The sequence below is a fragment of the Drosophila subobscura genome, chromosome O (assembly GCF_008121235.1).
Source record: "Drosophila subobscura isolate 14011-0131.10 chromosome O, UCBerk_Dsub_1.0, whole genome shotgun sequence".
Taxonomy (NCBI): Eukaryota; Metazoa; Arthropoda; class Insecta; order Diptera; family Drosophilidae; genus Drosophila; species Drosophila subobscura.
Genome location: NC_048533.1, coordinates 11,747,064 through 11,768,734, shown reverse-complemented (window position 1 = coordinate 11,768,734; position 21,671 = coordinate 11,747,064). Strand labels below are relative to the sequence as shown.

The 21,671-nt window shown below is 51.7% G+C and overlaps 4 protein-coding genes across 5 annotated transcripts; 3 read left to right on the top strand and 1 right to left on the bottom strand.

Moving 5' to 3' along the window:
- Positions 1–56: 56 nt before the first annotated feature.
- On the top strand, positions 57–4,505 carry LOC117898651 (xanthine dehydrogenase/oxidase). Its single transcript, XM_034808222.1, has 6 exons — positions 57–365; positions 424–1,158; positions 1,445–1,678; positions 1,730–2,174; positions 2,227–3,261; positions 3,316–4,505. Exons 1-6 carry the CDS (start codon positions 111–113, stop codon positions 4,446–4,448), a joined length of 3,837 nt encoding a protein of 1,278 aa, XP_034664113.1. The 5' UTR covers positions 57–110; the 3' UTR covers positions 4,449–4,505.
- Positions 4,506–5,064: 559 nt separating this feature from the next.
- Positions 5,065–10,060, top strand: LOC117898653 (indole-3-acetaldehyde oxidase-like). 2 transcript variants are annotated; one of them, XM_034808226.1, is made up of 6 exons: positions 5,065–5,296; positions 5,899–6,821; positions 6,956–7,189; positions 7,248–9,681; positions 9,743–9,924; positions 10,006–10,035. In XM_034808226.1, exons 1-5 carry the CDS (start codon positions 5,257–5,259, stop codon positions 9,922–9,924), a joined length of 3,813 nt encoding a protein of 1,270 aa, XP_034664117.1. In that variant the 5' UTR covers positions 5,065–5,256; the 3' UTR covers positions 10,006–10,035. The 2 variants fall into 2 exon arrangements, with proteins under 2 accessions (XP_034664117.1, XP_034664116.1); XM_034808225.1 differs by having other exon boundaries at positions 5,066–5,296; positions 9,743–10,060.
- Positions 10,061–10,803: 743 nt separating this feature from the next.
- LOC117898652 (xanthine dehydrogenase-like) lies at positions 10,804–15,758 on the top strand. The gene is made up of 6 exons (XM_034808224.1): positions 10,804–10,969; positions 11,475–12,397; positions 12,532–12,765; positions 12,824–14,636; positions 14,692–15,312; positions 15,370–15,758. Exons 1-6 carry the CDS (start codon positions 10,927–10,929, stop codon positions 15,552–15,554), a joined length of 3,819 nt encoding a protein of 1,272 aa, XP_034664115.1. The 5' UTR covers positions 10,804–10,926; the 3' UTR covers positions 15,555–15,758.
- A 4,562-nt stretch (positions 15,759–20,320) lies between these two features.
- Positions 20,321–21,329, bottom strand: LOC117896938 (allergen Tab y 5.0101-like). Its single transcript, XM_034805480.1, has 3 exons — positions 21,199–21,329; positions 20,745–21,139; positions 20,321–20,681 (listed from the first exon to the last, which is right to left on the bottom strand). The coding sequence occupies exons 1-3, from the start codon at positions 21,316–21,318 to the stop codon at positions 20,336–20,338; spliced, it is 861 nt and encodes a 286-aa protein (XP_034661371.1). The 5' UTR covers positions 21,319–21,329; the 3' UTR covers positions 20,321–20,335.
- Between the last annotated feature and the right edge of the window lie 342 nt (positions 21,330–21,671).

The window sequence follows — 21,671 nt, the reverse complement described above, 5'->3', positions numbered from 1 at the left end:
AGCTTGAAGATTTCGCACAGTGCCGGCTGGCAGTGGCTCTGCCGGGAACTCGTTTGGCCTAATTAACGGGTAATCAGGTTTCCAGCGGCTGTGCTTTGAAATAGAAGCGAATGGCCAAGAGCTCGCACCATTTGGCCAGCGACGCTGCAACGATGAGCATCAAGTTCAATGTGAATGGCTACCCCTACGAGGTGCAGGCGGCAGACTACGCCCCGGACATAACACTCAACGCATTCCTGCGCCAGCATCTGCATCTGACGGCCACCAAGTACATGTGCCTGGAGGGCGGCTGTGGCTCCTGTGTGTGTGTCATTCGACGACGCCAGCCGGCCACCAGCGAGGTGCAGTCGAGAGCTGCCAATTCGGTGAGTACAGGGATTGGCTTACCCTCTCGCTTGGTTGCTAATAAAACTTTATTTCAAGTGCCTGACGCTGCTGAACACCTGCAATGATGTGGATATCATAACGGACGAGGGCTTGGGCAATCAACTGAGCGGCTATCATCCCATACAGAAGCGTCTGGCGCAGCTGAATGGCACCCAGTGTGGGTACTGCTCGCCGGGTTTTGTGATGAACATGTACGGGCTGCTGGAGCAGCATCGCGGGCAGGTGAGCATGGCCCAGGTGGAGGATGCCTTCGGTGGCAACATTTGCCGCTGCACCGGCTATCGTCCCATACTGGATGCCATGAAGTCGTTTGCGCTGGACAGCGACATTCAGGTGCCCTCCGAATGTGTGGACATTGAGGATTCCTTCGAGCTGCTGTGTCCACGAACGGGACAATCCTGTCAAGGCAGCTGCACGCGGCCAGCGCGCAGGCAGGACTCCAGCGCACACTGGTACTGGCCCAAGACGCTGCAGGAGTTGTTCGCCGCGCTCAGCCAGGTGGCGAGTGGAGAACCGTTCTTCCTGGTGGCGGGCAACACAGCGCATGGAGTCTACCGACGACCCAGAGACATACGCCACTACATCGACGTACATGCAGTGCCGGAGCTGAAGCAGCACAGCCTGGAGGCGGATCATCTGCTGCTCGGTGGCAATCTCACGCTCACCGATGCCATGGAACAGTTTTTGGTGGCCGCCAAGCGGCCGGGCTTCGAGTATTGTGCGCAGTTGTGGCAGCACTTTAACCTGATTGCGAATGTTCCAGTGCGAAATGTGAGTAGAGACAGAAAACTCGTTTCGCCGCTGACCAAATTTGGTGGATAAAATCCATTAATTAGTAGCAACAACTAGGGGATACTCTAACACCCTAACTAATGATAGATGCCCCCACAAATGGCTGCACTTTGGCCACAGACTCTGGCGCTTTGTTAGGGCAACACTTTGGCTTTTATTTAACTTTCTCAAATTTCTGTCGCATAGACATTAAATCAAATCAAGCAGCGGCTGATGCACTGAGCGAAAAAGCAACTTCTAATCCAGTAACAAACTCGTTCTGCAGAATGGCACACTGGCTGGAAATATCAGCATTAAGAAGCAACATCCCGAGTTCCCCTCGGATGTGTTCATCACCTTTGAGGCTTTGGACGTCAATGTGCTGGTCTATGACAATCCCAGCAGTCAGCGTGTGATGAGTTTGCTCTCCTATCTGACGGATGCCACACCCAAGCTGCTCATTGGTGGCTTCATATTGAGAGCGTATGCCAAGGAGCAATATCTCTTTGGCTCCTACAAGGTAAGAACTTTGGCTCCCCCCTCAAAGATCGTTGCTTAAATGTTCCCTCAGATCCTCCCTAGAGCTCAGAATGTGCACGCCTATGTCAATGCGGGTTTCCTCATCGAATGGCAGGACCTGCAGCGGCACATTGTGCGCTCCGCTCGCATTTGCTTTGGCAACATTCGACCCGACTACGTGCACGATCGGCCACTGGAGCAGCTTCTCCCGGGCAGAGATCTCTACGATGCAGCCACAGTCCAACAGATGTTTGAGCAGCTGCGTGGCAGCCTGCAGGCGGAGGAGCGGCCGCCGGAGGCCTCGCCCGAGTATCGTGAGATGTTGGCCTGCGGCTTGCTCTACAAATTTCTGCTCGGCTCCGCACCCAAGGAGCTCGTGCGGGAACGCTATCGCAGCGGCGGACAGTTGCTGGAGCGTGCGCTGTCCTCGGGCAGTCAGACATTCGAGACGATCAAGAAGAATTATCCAGTGACACAGCCGGTGCAGAAGCTGGAAGGTGAGTGCCAGAATCTATGCGGAGAAAATCAATTAAAAGTTCTGCCTTGCAGGTCTCATTCAATGCTCGGGCGAGGCCACTTACATGAACGATCTTCTGACCACCTCGAATGCCGTGCACTGCGCCTTTGTCACGGCCAAGCGTGTGGGTGCCACCATCGAGCAGATTGATGCCACAGCTGCGCTGCACTATCCCGGCGTTGTGGCCTTCTATGCGGCCAACGATATCCCCGGAGTGAATAACTTTGTGACGGTTACACAGCTCACCCCCGAAGCGGAGGAGATCTTTGCTGCTGGACGCGTCAAGTACTACGATCAGCCGCTGGGCGTGATTGCAGCGTTGTCGCAGGACGCGGCTGTCTATGCGGCCAGCCTCGTGGAGGTGACCTACGCCAATGATCAGCGGCAGCTCTACACGAGCATCAATCAAGTGCTGGCCGCCAAGCAGCAGGATCGAATTGTCTGTCTGAAGAAGGAGAGTGGCAAGCCGAAACCCGCACCTCTGGCACCAGGCGACGTCTTGGGTCGTGGCATCCTCGAACTGGAGTCGCAGTACCACTTCACCATGGAGCCGCAGACAACGATTGTGGTGCCCATGGACAGTGTGCTGCAGGTGTGGAGCTCCACCCAGTGGATGGATGGCACTCAGGGTGCCATTGCCCAGATGCTCAAGGTGAACGTGAACAAGGTGCAGCTGCAGGTGCGTCGCGTGGGCGGTGCCTATGGCGCCAAGGTGACACGCGGCAATCTCGTCGCCTGTGCCGCCGCTTTGGTCGCCTTCAAGCTGAACAAACCCGCAAGATTCGTGCAGACCATCGAGTCCATGATGGAGTGCAATGGCAAGCGTTGGGCCTGCCGTTCGGACTATGAGTTTAGGGCCAGGGCCAGTGGGCTGATCACAATGTTGAGCAACAATTACTACGAGGATGCGGGCTGCAGTCTCAATGAGAATGTTGTGGATTTTCTCACACTGCCAGCGCTGAGGAATGTCTACAATCTGACGGATGCCAACTATAAGACCAAGGGGAGTGCCATACGAACAGATGCAGCGAGCTCCACTTGGTGTCGTGCGCCAGGAACGGCAGAGGGTGAGCTCGGGATTGGCATTTTCCTTTCTTTAACTAACTTTAAACCCTTTCCAGCCATTGCCATGACGGAAACCGCTCTCGAGCACATTGCCTTCACTTGTCAGCTGGATCCCGCCGATGTGCGTCTAGTCAATCTGCGTCCCGGCAGCAAGATGGTGCAGCTGCTGCCTCGTTTTCTGGCCACCACGGAGTACCGCCAGCGCAGAGAACAAATCAATTTGTTCAACGCGCAGCATCGTTGGCGCAAGCGCGGCCTCGGACTGACGCTCATGGAGTTTCCGCTGAACACGAGCGTTGGCTTCACCTACCCCACCACGGTGGCCATTTACCACGAGGATGGTTCGGTGGTCATCACGCACGGTGGCATAGAGATTGGTCAGGGCATCAATACGAAGGCGGCGCAGGTGGCCGCCTTTGTGCTGGGCGTGCCGCTGGAGCGTGTGAGCGTGGAGAGCAGCAATACGGTGAGTGGAGCCAACTCCATGATCACGGCCAACTCCATGAGCAGCGAAATGATTGGACTGGCCGTGCGCAAGGCCTGCGACACGCTGAACAAACGCCTGGAGCCGGTGAAGAAACGTTTGGGCGCGGCTGCCACCTGGTTGCAGATCCTGCAGGCTGCCTACTTGCAGTCGGTTATCCTCATAGCCAGCGATTCGTATAAGCTGGGGGACATACCCAACTACGGCATCTTTGGGCTGAGTCTCTGCGAACTGGAGCTGGACATACTGACGGGCAGCCAGCTGATACGCCGCGTGGACATCCTCGAGGATGCTGGCGAGAGCATCAGCCCCAATATCGATGTGGGCCAGGTGGAGGGTGCCTTTGTCATGGGCCTGGGCTACTATCTCACGGAGCTGCTGCTCTACGATCGCCAGACGGGTCGCATTCTGACCAATCGCACCTGGAACTACCATCCGCCTGGGGCCAAAGATATTCCCATTGATTTTCGCATTGAGTTGCTGCAGAAGAATCCCAATCCGGTGGGTTTTATGCGCTCCAAGGCGACGGGTGAGCCAGCGCTCTGCCTCTCTGTGGGCGTGCTCTTTGCCATGCAGCATGCCATCCAATCGGCCAGACAGGATGCAGGTCTGCCGCGAGAGTGGGTGCGTCTGGGCGCACCAACCACCCCGGAGACGGTGGTGCTGAATGCGGGCAGCCAAGTGCACAGCTTTGCGCTGAATTGAGAGGGGAAGTGGATACCATTTGGATTACCTTGGATTACCTTGGATTACCTTTTTATTAGATTTTAGTTGGTTGGGGAAATATATTTTCTTATTGATTCAATGATTTAATTGCATTTAGTTGTATTTCTAATTGAAGCGATCAAACCATCTCTTTCAAGAAACAAAAGCGCTTTCATTTGCCTCCTCACAATTCCTTGGCAGCTGCGTATTTGAAAGCACAAATAAAGCTTTCAACTGTTTCCAGTGCCTTATAGAGAGAGAGAGAGAGAGAGACACACAGACGCCCACCCTCTGCCGAAACCAAAGCGATTCACCGGTTTGTTTAGAAACTCAAGCAAAACAGAAAAGTCTAAACAAAAACAATTAGCAGATAGAGCTTTACACACGCAGGTAGAGAGAGTGAGTGTGAGAGTTGTTAGAAGAGTATGAGAGTGGCTGAGCGCGAGAGAGAGCGGGGGAGATAGTGATGCGGCAGAAGTTCACGCCTCTCGATCGTATGGCAGTTAGAAGTGCCAGAGCGCCGGAGCGGAAGCGCCGTTAAACTTGAAATTGCGAGCACACATTTTTGGCTCCGCGATAAATACGCGACTGGTAGAGCCGTAACGTACAGTAGCTCCGGGATCGTCGTCAAAAACGCACACGAAGGAACATACAGAAAGAACGCTTGCCTCAGCCACATTGTGAAATTCAAACACAGTTTCTAGAACGCCAGACACCAGTTGAATTCGAGAAAGCCTGCAATTAATTTCACAACAAATAAAGGCAACCCCTTCCAGCTGATTCCGTGGGATTATATAAGACACCGATAATGGCTGGCAGTATTACAATCAACGGCAACAGCTATGACGGTGAGTGTGTGGGCAGCGCAGTTAATTATTGGTTTTGATTGCTTGACTGAAGTGCCATCGAAAAGATAAAACAAACTACAAACACGTTACTCATGTTTTTGTTGTTATTGTTGTATTACAACACACTTGAAAATTCATATATTTTCTATGGGAAATTGTTAAGAACTTTGGCAACGCAATAGAACGCCTGCCTTTAATTTGACTTATTTTGAAAGGTTGTATTTATCAGGTCGTTAAGTTAGTTATTAGCAGATAATGATTTGCACAAAATGTTGTCAAAATGAGATAGCAATATGCTTGTAGATAATTATGACATTTGTTTGTACATATTTACGTCTCTTCTGTTTGTCCAAACCAATTTTCGACATCTGAAGAACACTCATTAAAGTGCTATTAAAGTGTCGAAAAGTGCCCAGAAAACATGAAATTTGTGTCTTATTAATCATATAAAATTATGGTTGGTAGTAATGCTAAAAAAGCGCCTCTAAATTTAGCAGTTTCAAAAAAGTTCAAGTGTTTTAGTTGTAGATACATTAGATTAGATTAAATCCTGACTGACTGACTGGCCCACTAATCTAATGAAATATTTTCTCTGCCAACAGTTAATCTGGCTGCCCTGCCTGCGGACATCTCGCTGAACACCTTCATCCGAGAGCATGCCGGTCTGACGGCCACGAAGTTCATGTGCCAGGAGGGCGGATGCGGCGTCTGCGTGTGCACTCTGACCGGCATCCATCCGGAGGCGGGAGAGGTGCGCACCTGGGCCGTCAACTCGTGCCTCACGCTGCTGAACACCTGCCTGGGACTGGAGGTGACCACCGCAGAGGGTCTGGGCAACAAGCGGGTGGGCTACCACGCCATCCAGGAGCGGCTGGCCAAGATGAACGGCACCCAGTGCGGCTACTGCTCGCCGGGCATCGTCATGAACATGTACGGGCTGCTCAAGTCGAAGGGGGGTCGCGTGACCATGGAGGAGGTGGAGAACTCCTTCGGAGGCAACATCTGCCGCTGCACCGGCTACCGCCCCATCCTGGATGCCATGAAGTCCTTTGCGGTGGACAGCAACATTCAGATTCCCGCGGAGTGCGCGGACATTGAGGATCTGAGCACAAAGCAGTGCCCCAAGACGGGCAAGCAGTGCGCCGGCACCTGCAAGAAGCAGTCGCCCAAGGGGAGTCAGATCTACCTCGATGGCAGCCGCTGGAGCTGGCCCGAGAGCCTGAGTCAACTCTTTGAAGCCCTGCAGAGCGCCGTCAAGGAGAAGCTGCCCATCATGCTGGTGGCCGGCAACACGGCCCACGGGGTGTACCGCCGCAGTGCGGACATCAAGGCATTCATCGATGTCGGAGGTTTGGCAGAGCTCAAGGGACACAAGCTGGATGCTGGCTCCCTCACCCTCGGGGGCAACCTGAGCCTCACCGAAACGATGGACATTTGCCGCCAGCTGGAGCAGACCAAAGGCTTCGAGTACTTGGCCCAGGTGTGGCAACATCTCGATTGGATCGCCAACGTTCCCGTGCGCAATGTAAGTCGATGGACAAGTGTCCAGTTATCTTCCTGATAAGGTGTAAGCTTCGGCTCTCCTGCAACAAGTCGAATTATCTTATCGTTTGACTCTCTTACGCTCTTCGCTTATCAATTTGTTTTGCATTAACCCAGGCCGGCACCCTGGCGGGCAATCTGACCATCAAGCATGACCACCCGGAGTTCCCCTCGGACGTGTTCATCGTTCTCGAGGCCCTGGACGCACAGGTGATTGTCCAGGAGTCGCTGGTCAAGCAGGCGACTGTCAGCCTTGCCAGCTATCTGAAGACACCGATGGAGGGCAAAATCATAAGAGGAATAGTTCTCCCCGCTTATCCCAAGGATCGTTTTCTATTTGACTCCTACAAGGTGAGATCTGTCAGAGAATCTTCTAAGACTCGAAACTCATCTGTTTTCCCATCCTTAGATCATGCCACGTGCCCAGAATGCTCATGCCTATGTCAATGCCGCTTTCCTGCTCGAGTTGGACAACGCTTCAAAGGTGAAAACTGCGAGAATCTGCTTTGGCGGAATCAACCCGGAGTTTGTTCATGCCACGGCCATTGAGAAACTTCTCTTGGGACGTAATCCCTATGAGAATGGATTGGTGGAGCAAGCCTTTAGCCAACTGTCGACTCTTCTGCAACCCGATGAGGTGCTGCCCGATGCCTCGCCTGTGTATCGACGCAAACTCGCCTGCGGACTGTTCTACAAGTTTCTTCTGAAAACAGCCGCACAGAGGAAACAGGGAGTGGGCAGTCGCTTCGCTCTGGGTGGATCCCTGCTGCAGCGACCAGTGTCGAGTGGAAAACAGAACTTTGAGACCTTCCAGGAACATTATCCAGTGACCAAGCCCACGGAGAAGCACGAGGGACTCATCCAGTGCTCCGGGGAGGCAACCTACGCCAACGATCTGCCCACTCAGCACAATCAGGTGTGGGCGGCCTTTGTCACAGCCAAGAAGGTGGGTGCGAAGGTGACGAAGGTGGATCCCCAGCCTGCGCTGGCTCTGCCCGGAGTTGTGGCCTATCTGGATGCCAAGGACATTCCGGGACCCAACTACATTGGCCCCAAGACCCGCGATGAATTCTTCTTTGCCCAAGACGAGCAGCTCTTTGCCACGGGCGAGATCAAGTTCCACAATCAACCGATCGGTATGATTGTCGCCAGCTCCAACTTATTGGCCCATCGTGCCGCGGAATTGGTGCAGGTGAGCTACGACGGAGGCTCCAAGGAGGTGCTAGCCAGTCTGAAGGATGTGCTGGACAAGGTGGGCGCCTCATCAAGCGATCGTCTCGAGCAGAAGGTAAAGTCCACGCTGGAAAACCTCGACCTGGAGGGAGAGCACTTCGATGTGAGTTCCTCCGGACAGCTGGACTTGGGCTTGCAGTACCACTACTACATGGAGCCACAGACCACTGTGGCAGTGCCCTTCGAGGGAGGAATGCAAGTGTATGTGGCCACACAGTGGATGGATCTGTCACAGGATACAATCGCCAACATTCTGAACCTAAAAGCCAACGAGGTGCAGGTGAAGACCCGCCGCATTGGAGGCGGCTATGGAGGCAAGGCCACTCGCTGCAACCTCGCCGCTGCGGCCGCTGCTGTCGCTGCCAACAAACTGAATCGCCCCGTGCGCTTTGTGCAGTCGCTGGAGTCCATTATGACTACCATTGGCAAGCGCTGGGCCTTCCACTGTGACTACGATTTCTTTGTGCAGAAATCGGGCAAGATTGTGGGCCTCGTCAGTCGCTTCTTCGAGGATGCCGGCTACCTGTCCAACGAGTCTCCCATGGGCCACGTGGTGATGCTGTCCAAGAACTGCTACGAGTTCAGCGATAACTTCAAATTGGATGGATTCCTCGTCTACACGGACTCCCCCAGCAACACTCCCTGTCGCGCTCCTGGCTCTGTCGAGGGCATCGCCTTGATAGAGAACATCATCGAGCACATTGCCTTCGAGACGGGGCAGGATCCCGCCGATGTGCGCTATGCCAATATGCTGCCCGCACACAAAATGGGTGAAATGATGCCAGGATTCCTGAAGAACACGCTCTACAAGGAACGTCGCTCTGATATTATTGCCTACAACAAGGAGAATCGCTGGCGCAAGCGCGGATTGGGGCTGTGCATTATGGAGTACCAAATCGGGTACTTTGGACAGTACCCCGCAACGGTGGCCATCTACCACAGCGATGGCACTGTGGTGGTGTCCCACGGAGGCATTGAAATGGGTCAAGGCATGAACACAAAGATTTCCCAGGTGGTGGCCCACACTCTGGGCATTCCCATGCAACAGGTGCGCATTGAGGCCAGCGATACCATCAATGGAGCCAACTCAATGGTCACCGGAGGCGCTGTGGGCAGTGAAACTCTTTGCTATGCCGTGCGCAAGGCCTGCGAGACGCTGAACTCCCGCCTGGAACCGGTCAGGGAGGAGGTTAAGCCCTCCAACTGGCAGCAGCTCATCAATGAGGCTTACAACCGGAAGATCAACCTCATTGCCAGCGATCAGTGCAAGCAGGGCGACATGGAGCCGTACTCGGTGTGCGGTCTCTGCCTCACGGAGGTCGAGTTTGATGTGCTCACTGGCAACTATCTGGTGAATCGCGTGGATCTCCTCGAGGACACGGGTGAGAGTCTGAATCCCAATGTGGATATCGGACAGATCGAAGGCGCCTTCATGATGGGCCTCGGCTACTGGACCAGCGAACAGATTGTGGTGGACAAGCAGAGCGGCGAATGCCTCACCAACCGCACCTGGACCTACAAGCCACCAGGCGCCAAGGACATTCCCGTGGATCTGCGCATTGAGCTGCTGCCAAAGAGCCCCAACAAGGCGGGCTTTATGCGGTCCAAGGGTGAGTTTACCATCACATGTTCCTGCCCGAGTTGAAGTAACTAAAAGGTATAATTTTTCAGCTACTGGTGAACCTGCGATCTGTTTGTCCATCGCGGTGGCCTTTGCGCTGCAGCAGGCACTGCAATCTGCGCGCGATGATGCCGGTGTGCCCAAGGCCTGGGTCACCCTCAATGCCCCGATGACGCCGGAGCTTTTGGTTCTGCATGCCGGCACCGAGCCCAGCCAGTTTAAGCTGAGCTAAGCGAAGCCTAGCGAAGGGAGGAAGTACTTCGATGGGAACGCTCCGATAACCCCTCTATACATTAACCCCCACTTAACCTAGAGCAGCATGCTTTCTATTGTATGCACAATAAATTAAAAACTTATCCAACGCTTAATCCAAGTGACATTCATTGCGAACGTCCGAATACCGCCGCCGGCAGGGCATGTCGTGGAGCGCTTTAACACTCTTTTTTTTCACTTAACACTTCAACACCAGCAAAAGCTTCGGCCGGAAACACATCACGCTCAAGGAGGGGCACGCTCTTGCTGTTGGTTATCTTATGATGGAAGAGACAATATCAGCGCCTAATAGTTCTTACTTTTAATTTTTTAACTCAAATAAATTCAATAATGCAGCGCTATAAGGTGAGTTGAATTTATTGAGCCTTAACCATTTGCATAATAATTGTAAAATTAAATTATATTAAATTAAATTAATTAAAGCGAGCTCGATTCCTTGCACTGCGAATTATCTTGCAACTGTAAAGCTTTCGTCTCTTTTGCGGTACTTTAGCAAAGAGAAGAGCTGCGCAGTTCGCATTTTGTTTAGAAACTCGAGCAAAACAGAAAGTGCTAAACAAACAGCAGATAAGTGTGCCTCGAGAGTGGGCATCAGTATATGTAAGTATAGCCAGAGAATGCGGGAGAGTGGTTAATAGATCGCGCGATAACCATTCAGCACATGCACACACACACACACACACATGCGCGTATGTAACATTTGAATCGAACAGCAGTTAGAAGCCAGAGCCGGCGCGAGAGCGGAGAACTTGAGCGCGTGAGAACTTTTTGGGCAAGGCAATAAAAGCTTGATGCGTACGGGACCTAACCTACAGTTGATCGGAGATTAGCTTGGACACCACACGGTTAGAACTTTCTCCAAGAAAACATCGAACGACATTTAAATTCGAGAAAGACTTCAATCAGATTTCAAATAAAACAATTGGCGCACCTTGCAAGTGATTATATAAACACACAGATAATGGCTGGTAACAGCATTACAATCAACGGCGACAGCTATGAGGGTGAGTATGTGAGCAGTTAATTGATTAATTGTTTACACTGTGCAAAGAGCTTTGACAGTGCGAACACTGACGTGTCTATTTCATACAGAATGAATTAGAATATAATTATTAGACTAATGATAAATATAGTAAAACAAGTGCACAAGATTCTGAATAATCTTCAACATACATATGTATGTATGCACAAAAGAATTACATCTTAACATATTTTAAAAATATTTACATAGTTGGTGCATTCAAAACTTGACCCCAACTTTCTGGCAATCTCAGTACTTCAGTACAGCACTTCGATATGCACTTGGAGTTCCTACAATAATTGCCTTACCAACCCTTGCCATCTTAAATGCTATTTTTGCCCTTAAGTTATTTATAAAACATTTATTATTACTATAACCAACACTCCTATAAAATTAACCATAATTTTATACATTTTCGGCTTCTTGAAGTGGCCTATAAATGTTGATTAGATAAACCAAAACTGATGCAATATTTTCTCTGCCAACAGTTAATCTGGCTGCCCTGCCTGCGGACATCTCGCTGAACACCTTCATCCGAGAGCATGCCGGTCTGACGGCCACGAAGTTCATGTGCCAGGAGGGCGGATGCGGCGTCTGCGTGTGCACTCTGACCGGCATCCACCCGGAGGCGGGAGAGGTGCGCACCTGGGCCGTCAACTCGTGCCTCACGCTGCTGAACACCTGCCTGGGACTGGAGGTGACCACCGCGGAGGGGCTGGGCAACAAGCGGGTGGGCTACCACGCCATCCAGGAGCGGCTGGCCAAGATGAACGGCACCCAGTGCGGCTACTGCTCGCCGGGCATCGTCATGAACATGTACGGGCTGCTCAAGTCCAAAGGGGGTCGCGTGACCATGGAGGAGGTGGAGAACTCCTTCGGAGGCAACATCTGCCGCTGCACCGGCTACCGCCCCATCCTGGATGCCATGAAGTCCTTTGCGGTGGACAGCAACATTCAGATTCCCGCGGAGTGCGCGGACATTGAGGATCTGAGCACAAAGCAGTGCCCCAAGACGGGCAAGCAGTGCGCCGGCACCTGCAAGAAGCAGTCGCCCAAGGGGAGTCAGATCTACCTCGATGGCAGCCGCTGGAGCTGGCCCGAGAGCCTCAGCCAGCTCTTTGAAGCCCTGCAGAGCGCCGTCAAAGAGAAGCTGCCCATCATGCTGGTGGCCGGCAACACGGCCCACGGGGTGTACCGCCGCAGTGCGGACATCAAGGCATTCATCGATGTCGGAGGTTTGGCAGAGCTCAAGGGACACAAGCTGGATGCTGGCTCCCTCACCCTCGGGGGCAACCTGAGCCTCACCGAAACGATGGACATATGCCGCCAGCTGGAGAACACCAAAGGCTTCGAGTACTTGGCTCAGGTGTGGCAACACCTCGATTGGATCGCCAACGTTCCTGTTCGCAATGTAAGTCGATGGACAAGAGTCGAGTTATCTTCCTGATAAGGTGTAAGCTTCGGCTCTCCTGCAACTACTCGAATTATCTTATCGTTTGACTCTCTTACGCTCTTCGCTTATCAATTTGTTTTGCATTAACCCAGGCCGGCACCTTGGCGGGCAATCTGACCATCAAGCATGACCACCCGGAGTTCCCCTCGGACGTGTTCATCGTCCTCGAGGCTCTGGACGCACAGGTGATTGTCCAGGAGTCGTTGGTCAAGCAGGCGACTGTCAGCCTTGCCTGCTATCTGAAGACACCGATGGAAGGCAAGATCATAAGGGGAATAGTTCTCCCCGCTTATCCCAAGGATCGTTTTCTATTTGACTCCTATAAGGTAAGATCTGTCCTATAATCTTTTAAGACTCGAAACTCATATGTTTTCCTATCCTCAGATCATGCCACGTGCCCAGAATGCTCATGCCTATGTCAATGCCGCTTTCCTGCTCGAGTTGGACAACGCTTCAAAGGTGAAAACTGCGAGAATTTGCTTTGGCGGAATCAACCCGGAGTTTGTCCATGCCACGGCCATTGAGAAGTTGCTGCTGGGACGCAATCCCTATGAGAATGGACTGGTGGAGCAGGCCTTTGGCCAGCTATCGGCTCTTCTGCAACCCGATGAGGTGCTGCCCGATGCCTCTCCCGTTTATCGACGCAAACTCGCCTGCGGACTCTTCTATAAGTTTCTGCTGAAGACCGCAGAACAGAGGAAACAGGGAGTGGGCAGTCGCTTCGCTCTGGGTGGAGCCCTGCTGCAGCGACCAGTGTCGAGTGGAAAACAGAACTTTGAGACCTTCGAGGAGCATTATCCGGTGACCAAGCCCACGGAGAAGCACGAGGGACTCATCCAGTGCTCTGGGGAAGCAACCTTCGCCAACGATCTGCCCACGCAACAGAACCAGCTGTGGGCTTCCTTTGTGCACGCCAAAAAAGTTGGTGCAAAGGTCTCGAAGGTGGACCCGCAGCCTGCATTAGCCATACCCGGAGTGGTGGCTTATTTGGATGCCAAGGACATACCAGGACCAAACTATCTCGGACCCAAGACACGCGAGCCAATGTTTTTTGCCGAAGACGAGGAGATTTTTGCCACGGGCGAGATCAAGTTCCACGACCAACCCGTGGGTGTGATTGTCGCCAATTCCAACGCGCTGGCCCAACGCGCCGCAGCTTTGGTGAAGCTGAGCTACGAAGGAGGAGCCAAGGAAGTGTTGCCCACACTTAAGGATGTGCTGAACAAGGTGGGAGCTTCATCCTGTGAGCGTCTGGAGCATCGATACAAGTCAACGCTGAAAAACCTCGATCTGGAGGGAGAACACTTCGATGTGAGTTCCTCCGGACATCTGGACTTGGGCCTGCAGTATCATTATTACATGGAGCCACAAACGACTGTGGCAGTGCCCTTCGAGGGTGGAATGCAAGTGCATGTCACCACACAATGGATGGATCTGTCGCAGGATCTCATTGCCAACATTCTCAACCTCAAAGTCAACGAAGTGCAGGTGAAAACCCGCCGCTTAGGAGGTGGCTATGGAGGCAAGGCCACGCGTTGCAACCTCGCCGCTGCTGCCGCTTCCATCGCTGCCTACAAGCTGAATCGTCCTGTGCGCTTTGTGCAGTCGCTGGAGTCCATTATGAGCACACTGGGCAAGCGCTGGGCCTTCCACTGTGACTACGATTTCTTCGTGCAAAAGTCGGGCAAGATCGTGGGCCTCGTCAGTCGCTTCTTCGAGGATGCCGGCTACCTGTCCAACGAATCCCACATGGGCCATGGCGTGGCGGTGTCCAGGAACTGCTACGAGTTCAGCGATAACTATAAGTTGGATGGCTTTCTGGTGTACACAGACGCACCCACCAACACTCCGTGTCGTGCGCCGGGATCATTGGAAGGCATTGCCATGATAGAGAACATTCTCGAGCACATTGCCTTCGAGACTGGGCAGGACCCCGCGGATGTGCGCTATGCAAACATTTTGCCCAATCACAAAATGGGTGAAATGATGCCCGGATTCCTGGCTAGTACGCTGTACAAGGAACGTCGCTCTGAGATTATTGCCTACAACAAGGAGAATCGCTGGCGCAAGCGCGGATTGGGGCTGTCCATCATGGAGTACCAAATGGGCTACTTTGGACAGTACCCCGCAACGGTGGCCATCTACCACAGCGATGGCACTGTGGTGGTCACACACGGAGGCATCGAAATGGGACAGGGTGAGTATTGTTCAACCCTTCAGCTCTTCCTTAACTCAACTCTCATCCATTTCAGGCATGAACACAAAGATATCCCAAGTGGTGGCCCACTCTCTGGGCATTCCCATGGAACAGGTGCGCATTGAGGCCAGCGAAACGATCAATGGAGCCAATGCCATGGGCACAGGCGGCTCCGTGGGCAGCGAGTCCATTTGCTTTGCTGTGCGCAAGGCCTGCGACACGCTGAACTCTCGCCTGGCGCCGGTCAGGGAGGAGGTGAAGCCCTCCAACTGGCAGCAGCTCATCAACGAGGCGTACAATCGCAAGATCAACCTCATAGCGAATGATCATTACAAGCAGGGCGACATGGATAATTATGCGGTGTGCGGCCTCTGCCTCACGGAGGTGGAATTTGATGTTCTGACGGGCAACTATCTGATCAGCCGCGTGGATCTCCTGGAGGATGCGGGAGAGAGTTTGAATCCCTATGTGGACATCGGACAGATGGAAGGCGCTTTAATGATGGGCCTGGGTTACTGGACGAGTGAGCAGATTGTGGTGGACAAGCAGACCGGCGAATGTCTGACAAATCGCACGTGGACCTACAAGCCTCCGGGCGCCAAGGATATTCCCATAGATCTGCGCATCCAAATGCTGCCCAAGAGCCCCAACAAGGTTGGGTTTATGAGGTCAAAGGGTGAGCTTATTAATCCATTTGCCCACTGTCATCCAATGAAAGTTGTTCCTGTTCCAGCCACCGGTGAACCCGCCATCTGTGTGGCCATCGCTGTGGCCTTTGCCCTGCAGCAAGCCCTGCAATCCGCCCGCGATGATGCCGGTGTGCCCAGGGCCTGGGTCACCCTCAATGCCCCGATGACGCCCGAGTATCTGGTACTCCACGCCGGCACCGAGCCCGCCAGCCAGTTCAAGCTGAACTAAGTGGCACAAGGAGCGGGGCAGAAGATCTGCTGCCCGTCGGTGGACAGAGCGTGAGACACGGGCACGTGGCCTGCGGCAGCGATGGGTACGCTCCGATAAGCACGCCAAGATATGCATAGGATGTACACCCCCCACTTAACCTACCTAGAGGAGCAGTCCTTGGTATTGTATGCACAATAAATTAAAAACTTATCCAACGCTTAATCCAAATGACATTCATTGCGAACGTCCGAACAGCGACGCTGCCTCCGGCCTGGGTCAACGAGGGAGTGGCGTGGAGTCCCCCAGCTCCGCTTTTATTTTTTCATTTTTCTTGCTTCGTTTTTGTAATGCTTAACACCTCAACACCAGCAGCAGGCAGGCAGGCAGGCAGGCAGGACACACCCCAAGCTGGAGTTCTTCTTTATTCAATTCAAACGTAAATTTCTGTATTGAAATTTCACGCGCGGCACTTTAATGCGCCTGCGGTCGTGGCATAAGGCGGCAGGCAGCGGCAGGATGGCTCTAATGGATATTTCTAGTTTCACCAACTGCTGTGCCGTTAATGAGGACAGCCCTAATGACATTGTTAGACTGATCCTGCCCAAACGATGGCACCCAGGGTGTGTAGGAAAATGATAGTCCTTAGCACTTAGCTAGATAGAGAAATGTGTCAAGTAGAGGGCTGAAGGTAGCCAAGTTTTTGGCTATAGATCGTGGCGGAAGCTACTCTGCCAGATTGTTGAGTTTACCAACTGTCAATTGGCATGAAAATCTGCTGCCACGATAAAGATCAGCAAAGCATTCATCAATCGGAAATTGAATGTAAAATTAATTCCCAACATTCTGTCTGTTATTCTTACCCTTCTATTTGTAATACTTCCATCCACTCTAATGTTCTAATTGCAACCACAGAGGACACCGCAAAACGAATATAGTCTCTCGCCCCAGCAAACCATCTTCCAGCAGACCCTTTGGAAAACCACAACCGTGCACAGCTGCTGTCGATTGGCCCCAAGGCAGAGGCGACTGTCAAATTAAATTAATAAACACAACAATTGGCAGGCGAGTGCTGGCCAAAAAGCGCCAACTGGCGACTCCCACACGGACTGGGCGCAGGCAGGGACTGCCCCCCAATTGCCACGCGGAGGCGACGATGGCGACGGCAATTGTAAATGAAATTTTTATCAAATTGAGTTCGCCCGCAATGGGCAATGGGCAACGGGCACTGCGGCAAAGACTCAACTTTTTGGCATGCCCCCAGCTATAACGTGCCATTCCCTCCCTGACTACGGGGTTCCCCGACTGTGTCTGAGGCCACACAGCATTTTGTATTAATTACAACATAGCCAGCGGTGCGGCGCGCTCCACAAAAAAAGAAGTTTCAACATAATTGATTTCATTTTTATTCCCGAATCGTCGGCAGCTTTCTTTTGCTGAAGAGAGAGAGAGAGATTCACGGCTCTGGGTGTGGGTGTGGGTGTGTGACACCCCTTTCCGCGGCACTAAAGTGCAAATAAATTGATTGAATTATTGGCCGGACGAGAAGTTGCACGGAGTCGTAGTCGTCATTGCAGTGAAAGAATTTACTTTTTTAATTTACTCAGAAAAGGTTGAATGCAAATTAAAACAATTGCGATGGCTTAGTGGGTGTGGAAAAGATGTACGAAAAATAGAAATACCCTAGAGAAATTATTTTGGAACAATGTAATGCAAAAAGCACTCCAGAGACAATTATTTGCCAGCAAAAAATCCCCTAAAATAATGCCCCAAAATGTCCGAAACCTCCTTTATAGCCAGCCACATATGCCCTTACTTTTTGTGTGCCACACAGCGCAGCAAATGGCCATGGAATTGATTTTATTCTTTAAGTAATTTCTTTTTTGTTTCTTTGGGGCTATCATTGTCCCCGCGGTAGTGCGTCTGGCTGGTGACTCCCTTTTGCATATCCACAGATTGAGTTACGCCCGCTTGTCCTTTGCAGTCGTCCGATTCAACGTTGTCGTCGCCCATCAGTGGCATTCGTCCCGTGCGACTGTTGGCCCTGGCCGTGAACAGGACGTCCTGGCGGTCTTTCCCTTTTTTTCTGCCATCATCTGGAGGCACTTGGTTGTTTTTTTTTATGTTGGGGTTATTGAAAATCGGATATTGCGTATTTTTTAATTATGAACGAAGCGACTGCATATTAAGTCCCATTTGGATTTAAATTTAATTAAATTTCCCCACTGGGATACCTGCAGGCATTTCTTCATAAAAAGTTGGACTCTCGGGGGGTGGGAGGATCATCATTCCTTTGCTGAGGTTTCTGCCAATGCAAACTTTAAGAATTTTACAGTGGGGAAAGTAATGTGCAAATAAGTAGCTCGGCTCAGGCGAAATTCTTCCTTCTTCCCAGAACTTTTGCAGAAATATTTGTGAAGTCCGCTGAGCAAATAAACTTGAAAAAATATCATAAATGCATAGTTTTGCTTTTGCTTCTGCTTTCTCTTTTTGTGTGTGCACAAATCCAGACTTTTCAGACTATTCATGTTTGCGCGGCGAGGAGGAGTCCGGGAAAGGAGTTGCAGCCGTGGCAGTGGCAATGGCAAGGACAAGCTGCTGCTGCAGTGGCAAGTTGGAAATTTTAATGATATCAAATATATATGTGGCATAAAGGATATGTATATCTGTGCACAATGCAGTCGGCATTAAGTGGAAAAGGATGCGGCAAAGGATACACTCGCACATGCGGAGGGGGGCCCATGCATGCGTAGATTTTATGTATTTGGCTCACGATTTAAGCCCCTCTGCCGGTCTGTCTGTCTGTCTGTGTGGTGTCTGGAAGACATTCGTTGCGGCATAAAATTCAACAATGAGGCGAGTGTCGAGAGTGCTGTCCTGGCCACAGGATATGCGCCAAAAGCATCCGACAATCAACCCAAACCCAAACCAAGAACCCAACCCCGAAATGATGTACTTAATTTTGCGAGTTCGCTTTTTGTCTTTCCCTTTTTATTTTTTGCTCCTCTATTTAATAAACTGCATGCAGTTTTCCGCTCTGGCAAAATGCAAATGAAAACTGCAAGCCAGAAGCACAAAATGAAAGGAAAGGAAAGGAAAGCAGAGGAAGCCTTGCTGGGCCCAGCTGCACCGCAGGAGTCTAGACGTTGACGTTGTCGTTGTCGTTGTCGGTGGTGGTGTCGCCGCCGATAAGCATACGGCTGCCTCGGTGGCTGCCTCGCTGCCTGACTGGGCGCGGCAAATATTATAATACGTGGCCATTATCCCAGCTATGCCGGCGATAAATCACACCAGGACATCTTTGTGTGCCAGCGGCAGACGCAGCAACGAGCAGCGAGAGAAAACCCATTCAAATGGAGCTGGCGCTGGCGCTCGTACTGGTAACTGGAGCAGAGTCGGAGGAGTCGGAGCCCAGAGCAGACGTTTCTCTGGCCATATCTGAGTCGCTGCATCACGGGCACGCTCATAAAATGTTGCGCCGGCCCCCGGCCAATCCCTTTGGTGGACAAATTTGCTTAGAATTTGAAATGCAAGCCAGACAATGGCCGCAGACACGGAAGGACAGAGCCAAAAGGGTGAGCTCTGGCCATGAACAAGAAATAAAAAGAGGACCCAGAGGAGCGGCAGGATTGTTAGTTGGGATCTGCATTATTATTATTATTACAGTTGCAAGTTCAAGTTCAGGGCCTCGACTTGAAATGGAAACCCAACCAGAGGGCGGAGCAGCAGCAGCAGCCAATTTGTGGATAAGATATGACAGTCAGCAGAGATCTGCTTCTGCTTCTGCTGCCACAAGTCTGACAAGGATTTTGGTCAGATTTTGAGACATTTTTAAAGCGCTTTCCCCAGCAAATTCTGTGTTCAAAACTTCCTGCAGCATAAACACTTGATGTGTCCTTGGTTCATCATTTTGCTCCGGTGGAAAACTCCATTCAGCCTCCTCTTGTCACAATGCCAAACTGCTCGTTGTCCCTGGCTGGCCATGAAACTTTTGAATAATTCTGTGGACATTCAGCATGCTCCATTGGTGGTGCCGTGTCTGCCCCGCCTCTGCACCAGCACTGTGCCAGCACTGATCCCTGTGCACACTCAGCCTCAGCCCCATCCTCAGCCTCGTCCTCGTGCTCATCCCTATGCATGCAGCACTCTCGTAAGCTCGGACCATTTTATGGCCATGTCCCGGCCCTGTCTGCTCTCATGGCCTTCAGACGCTCATAAACAAGCGACACAAGTTGGACACTGGCAGCAGCAGCAGGAGGACAGGGACAGGGACTGGGACCAGAATGGAAGTTTCTGCTGTAGCTGGGGAGCTCGGAAATGGGCACCTAATGTGCTGGGCGTGGCTCTGCATTTATTCGTGTGTAAAATTTTAATTGAAATATATATTTAAGCAGCAGCGAAAGCAGCGACGAGTGTCACTTGTATCCGTATCTGCATCTGCATCTGTCGCTGTCGCTTTTGGCTCTCTCTCTCTGGCAAGGATGAGAGAACTGAGAGGACTGAGCTTATCCCGCGTGTGTTCCGCTAATGTTTTCATTTGCATGCGAAGGACATCAGCCCGGAAGCGCGTTGATATGCAAATGCGTTCCGTGATTATCGAGGCTGTCTGTCTGCCAGTCTCCCCACCGCCCCGTCTGGCTGTTAACTATTTGTGTTTTTTGTGCACTGATTTTATTGGGCAATGTTCCACGCTGTGGGGGCGTGTGCTTTAGTCTAGCCAGCGGGCAATGAACAAGAAAAAAATATGAACCGAAATTCTGAAATGTTTTCTAGTTTAAAGTGAACTTAAAGCTTTCCTTTGCTCAGCCGTAATTGTACAAATTGTAATTATAAAAGGTGGCCAAATCTGGATTACGCTGTATCATGGCATTGCCACCGGGTGGCTGCAGCAGCGTGGCATTGGCCAGCGGCCGCTCATTGTGGTAACGCTCGCCAGCGGCACACAGCGCGGGGTATGTGGAGTCGCGCCGCTTGCAGGCGCTGCCCGGCGAGGCTGACAGCTTGTACAGGCTCCGATTGATAAAGACATCCGTGCTGAAGGCGCACACGAGCACAAAATGATGAAAGCTGGCAAAGGTGAAGCGCATGGCCGTGCAGCCCACGTGGGTGTTGGCCTCCGAAATGAGCAGCGCAGCGTTGAGGATTTTCCTGGGCAAATAACAAAATAAAAACTGCCTTAAAGGACTACTATTAAAAGTGGCTAAAACTCACATATCCGCCACATAATCCGGCATATAAATGACCATGCCCAAGGAGATATCCGCCAGTCTGTTGGTCCACCCACTGATCAGATATAGAATAATCTCGTAATCCTCGTATTCGTACACTCGGCCCGGATACTTGAACGCATCGAAGATGGAGCCCACATAGTAGAAGTTCTCGGTGCTCAGGCAGAACTTGTCCATGCTGCAGGAGATGGCCGACAGCTTGGCCATGTGCTCCAGTTCCGTGGACCAACTCATCTTGGCCATGCGTGCCGCTGGCTTGAGTCGCCGATCCCCGCGTGCCACACTGTTGCGAAAATCATTGAAGACACTCAGCAGCGAATTGCGGTAGACAGTCATGGGCACGATGCGTGTATTTGGCACACACTTTGAGTTGATTTGCTGCGCAAGAATTTAACTTTTGATTGAAGGTTTCCCTCGTTAGATGTAACGCCTCTTACGCCTTTGTTGTCGCAGGCCAAATTATTTTCGCCGCATGCGGGCAGATCGCAATATTTGCCACTGCCCAGTCCGTAGGGTAGAAAGAGCAGCAGCAACACGATCAAACATTTGATGCACATTTTGTGGGAAGTTCTAGGCGCAAACTGACAGTTTGGTCTCCGATTTACAGCACATATAAAGCCCCTCGCTTGGGTTGTTCTCAGAAATTATCTGTCGTATGGCAGATATTTGCCAGGAAATTAAAATAATACACATCTATTTTCTGGTTGCACCAGCAGTTGTTCTTTGTAAATTTCTATATCGAAATTTCGCTTAAAAGCTCCATCCAATATGCCGCACTCTTCCCACTCCCTTTCTGCCATTATGCTATGCCTCGCACATTTGCTGTAAATTAAGCAAGCAGTGCATTTGGCATTCCTCATTCATGCATTGATTAGGCGGCAGCGAGGTAGGTAGAAACCAGATACAACAT

Coding starts and splice junctions, on each gene's coding strand:
- LOC117896938 (XM_034805480.1), bottom strand. CDS start 21,318: ATGTGCATCAAATGTTTGATCGTGTTGCTGCTGCTCTTTCTACCCTAC. Junction 21,140..21,198: donor TGGCCTGCGACAACAAAGGC/GTAAGAGGCGTT, acceptor ATTCTTGCGCAG/CAAATCAACTCAAAGTGTGT. Junction 20,682..20,744: donor CCGGATTATGTGGCGGATAT/GTGAGTTTTAGC, acceptor TTATTTGCCCAG/GAAAATCCTCAACGCTGCGC.
- LOC117898651 (XM_034808222.1), top strand. CDS start 111: ATGGCCAAGAGCTCGCACCATTTGGCCAGCGACGCTGCAACGATGAGC. Junction 1,159..1,444: donor CGAATGTTCCAGTGCGAAAT/GTGAGTAGAGAC, acceptor CTCGTTCTGCAG/AATGGCACACTGGCTGGAAA. Junction 2,175..2,226: donor GCCGGTGCAGAAGCTGGAAG/GTGAGTGCCAGA, acceptor TCTGCCTTGCAG/GTCTCATTCAATGCTCGGGC.
- LOC117898652 (XM_034808224.1), top strand. CDS start 10,927: ATGGCTGGTAACAGCATTACAATCAACGGCGACAGCTATGAGG. Junction 10,970..11,474: donor CAACGGCGACAGCTATGAGG/GTGAGTATGTGA, acceptor CTCTGCCAACAG/TTAATCTGGCTGCCCTGCCT. Junction 12,766..12,823: donor TTCTATTTGACTCCTATAAG/GTAAGATCTGTC, acceptor TCCTATCCTCAG/ATCATGCCACGTGCCCAGAA.
- LOC117898653 (XM_034808225.1), top strand. CDS start 5,257: ATGGCTGGCAGTATTACAATCAACGGCAACAGCTATGACG. Junction 6,822..6,955: donor CCAACGTTCCCGTGCGCAAT/GTAAGTCGATGG, acceptor GCATTAACCCAG/GCCGGCACCCTGGCGGGCAA. Junction 7,190..7,247: donor TTCTATTTGACTCCTACAAG/GTGAGATCTGTC, acceptor TCCCATCCTTAG/ATCATGCCACGTGCCCAGAA.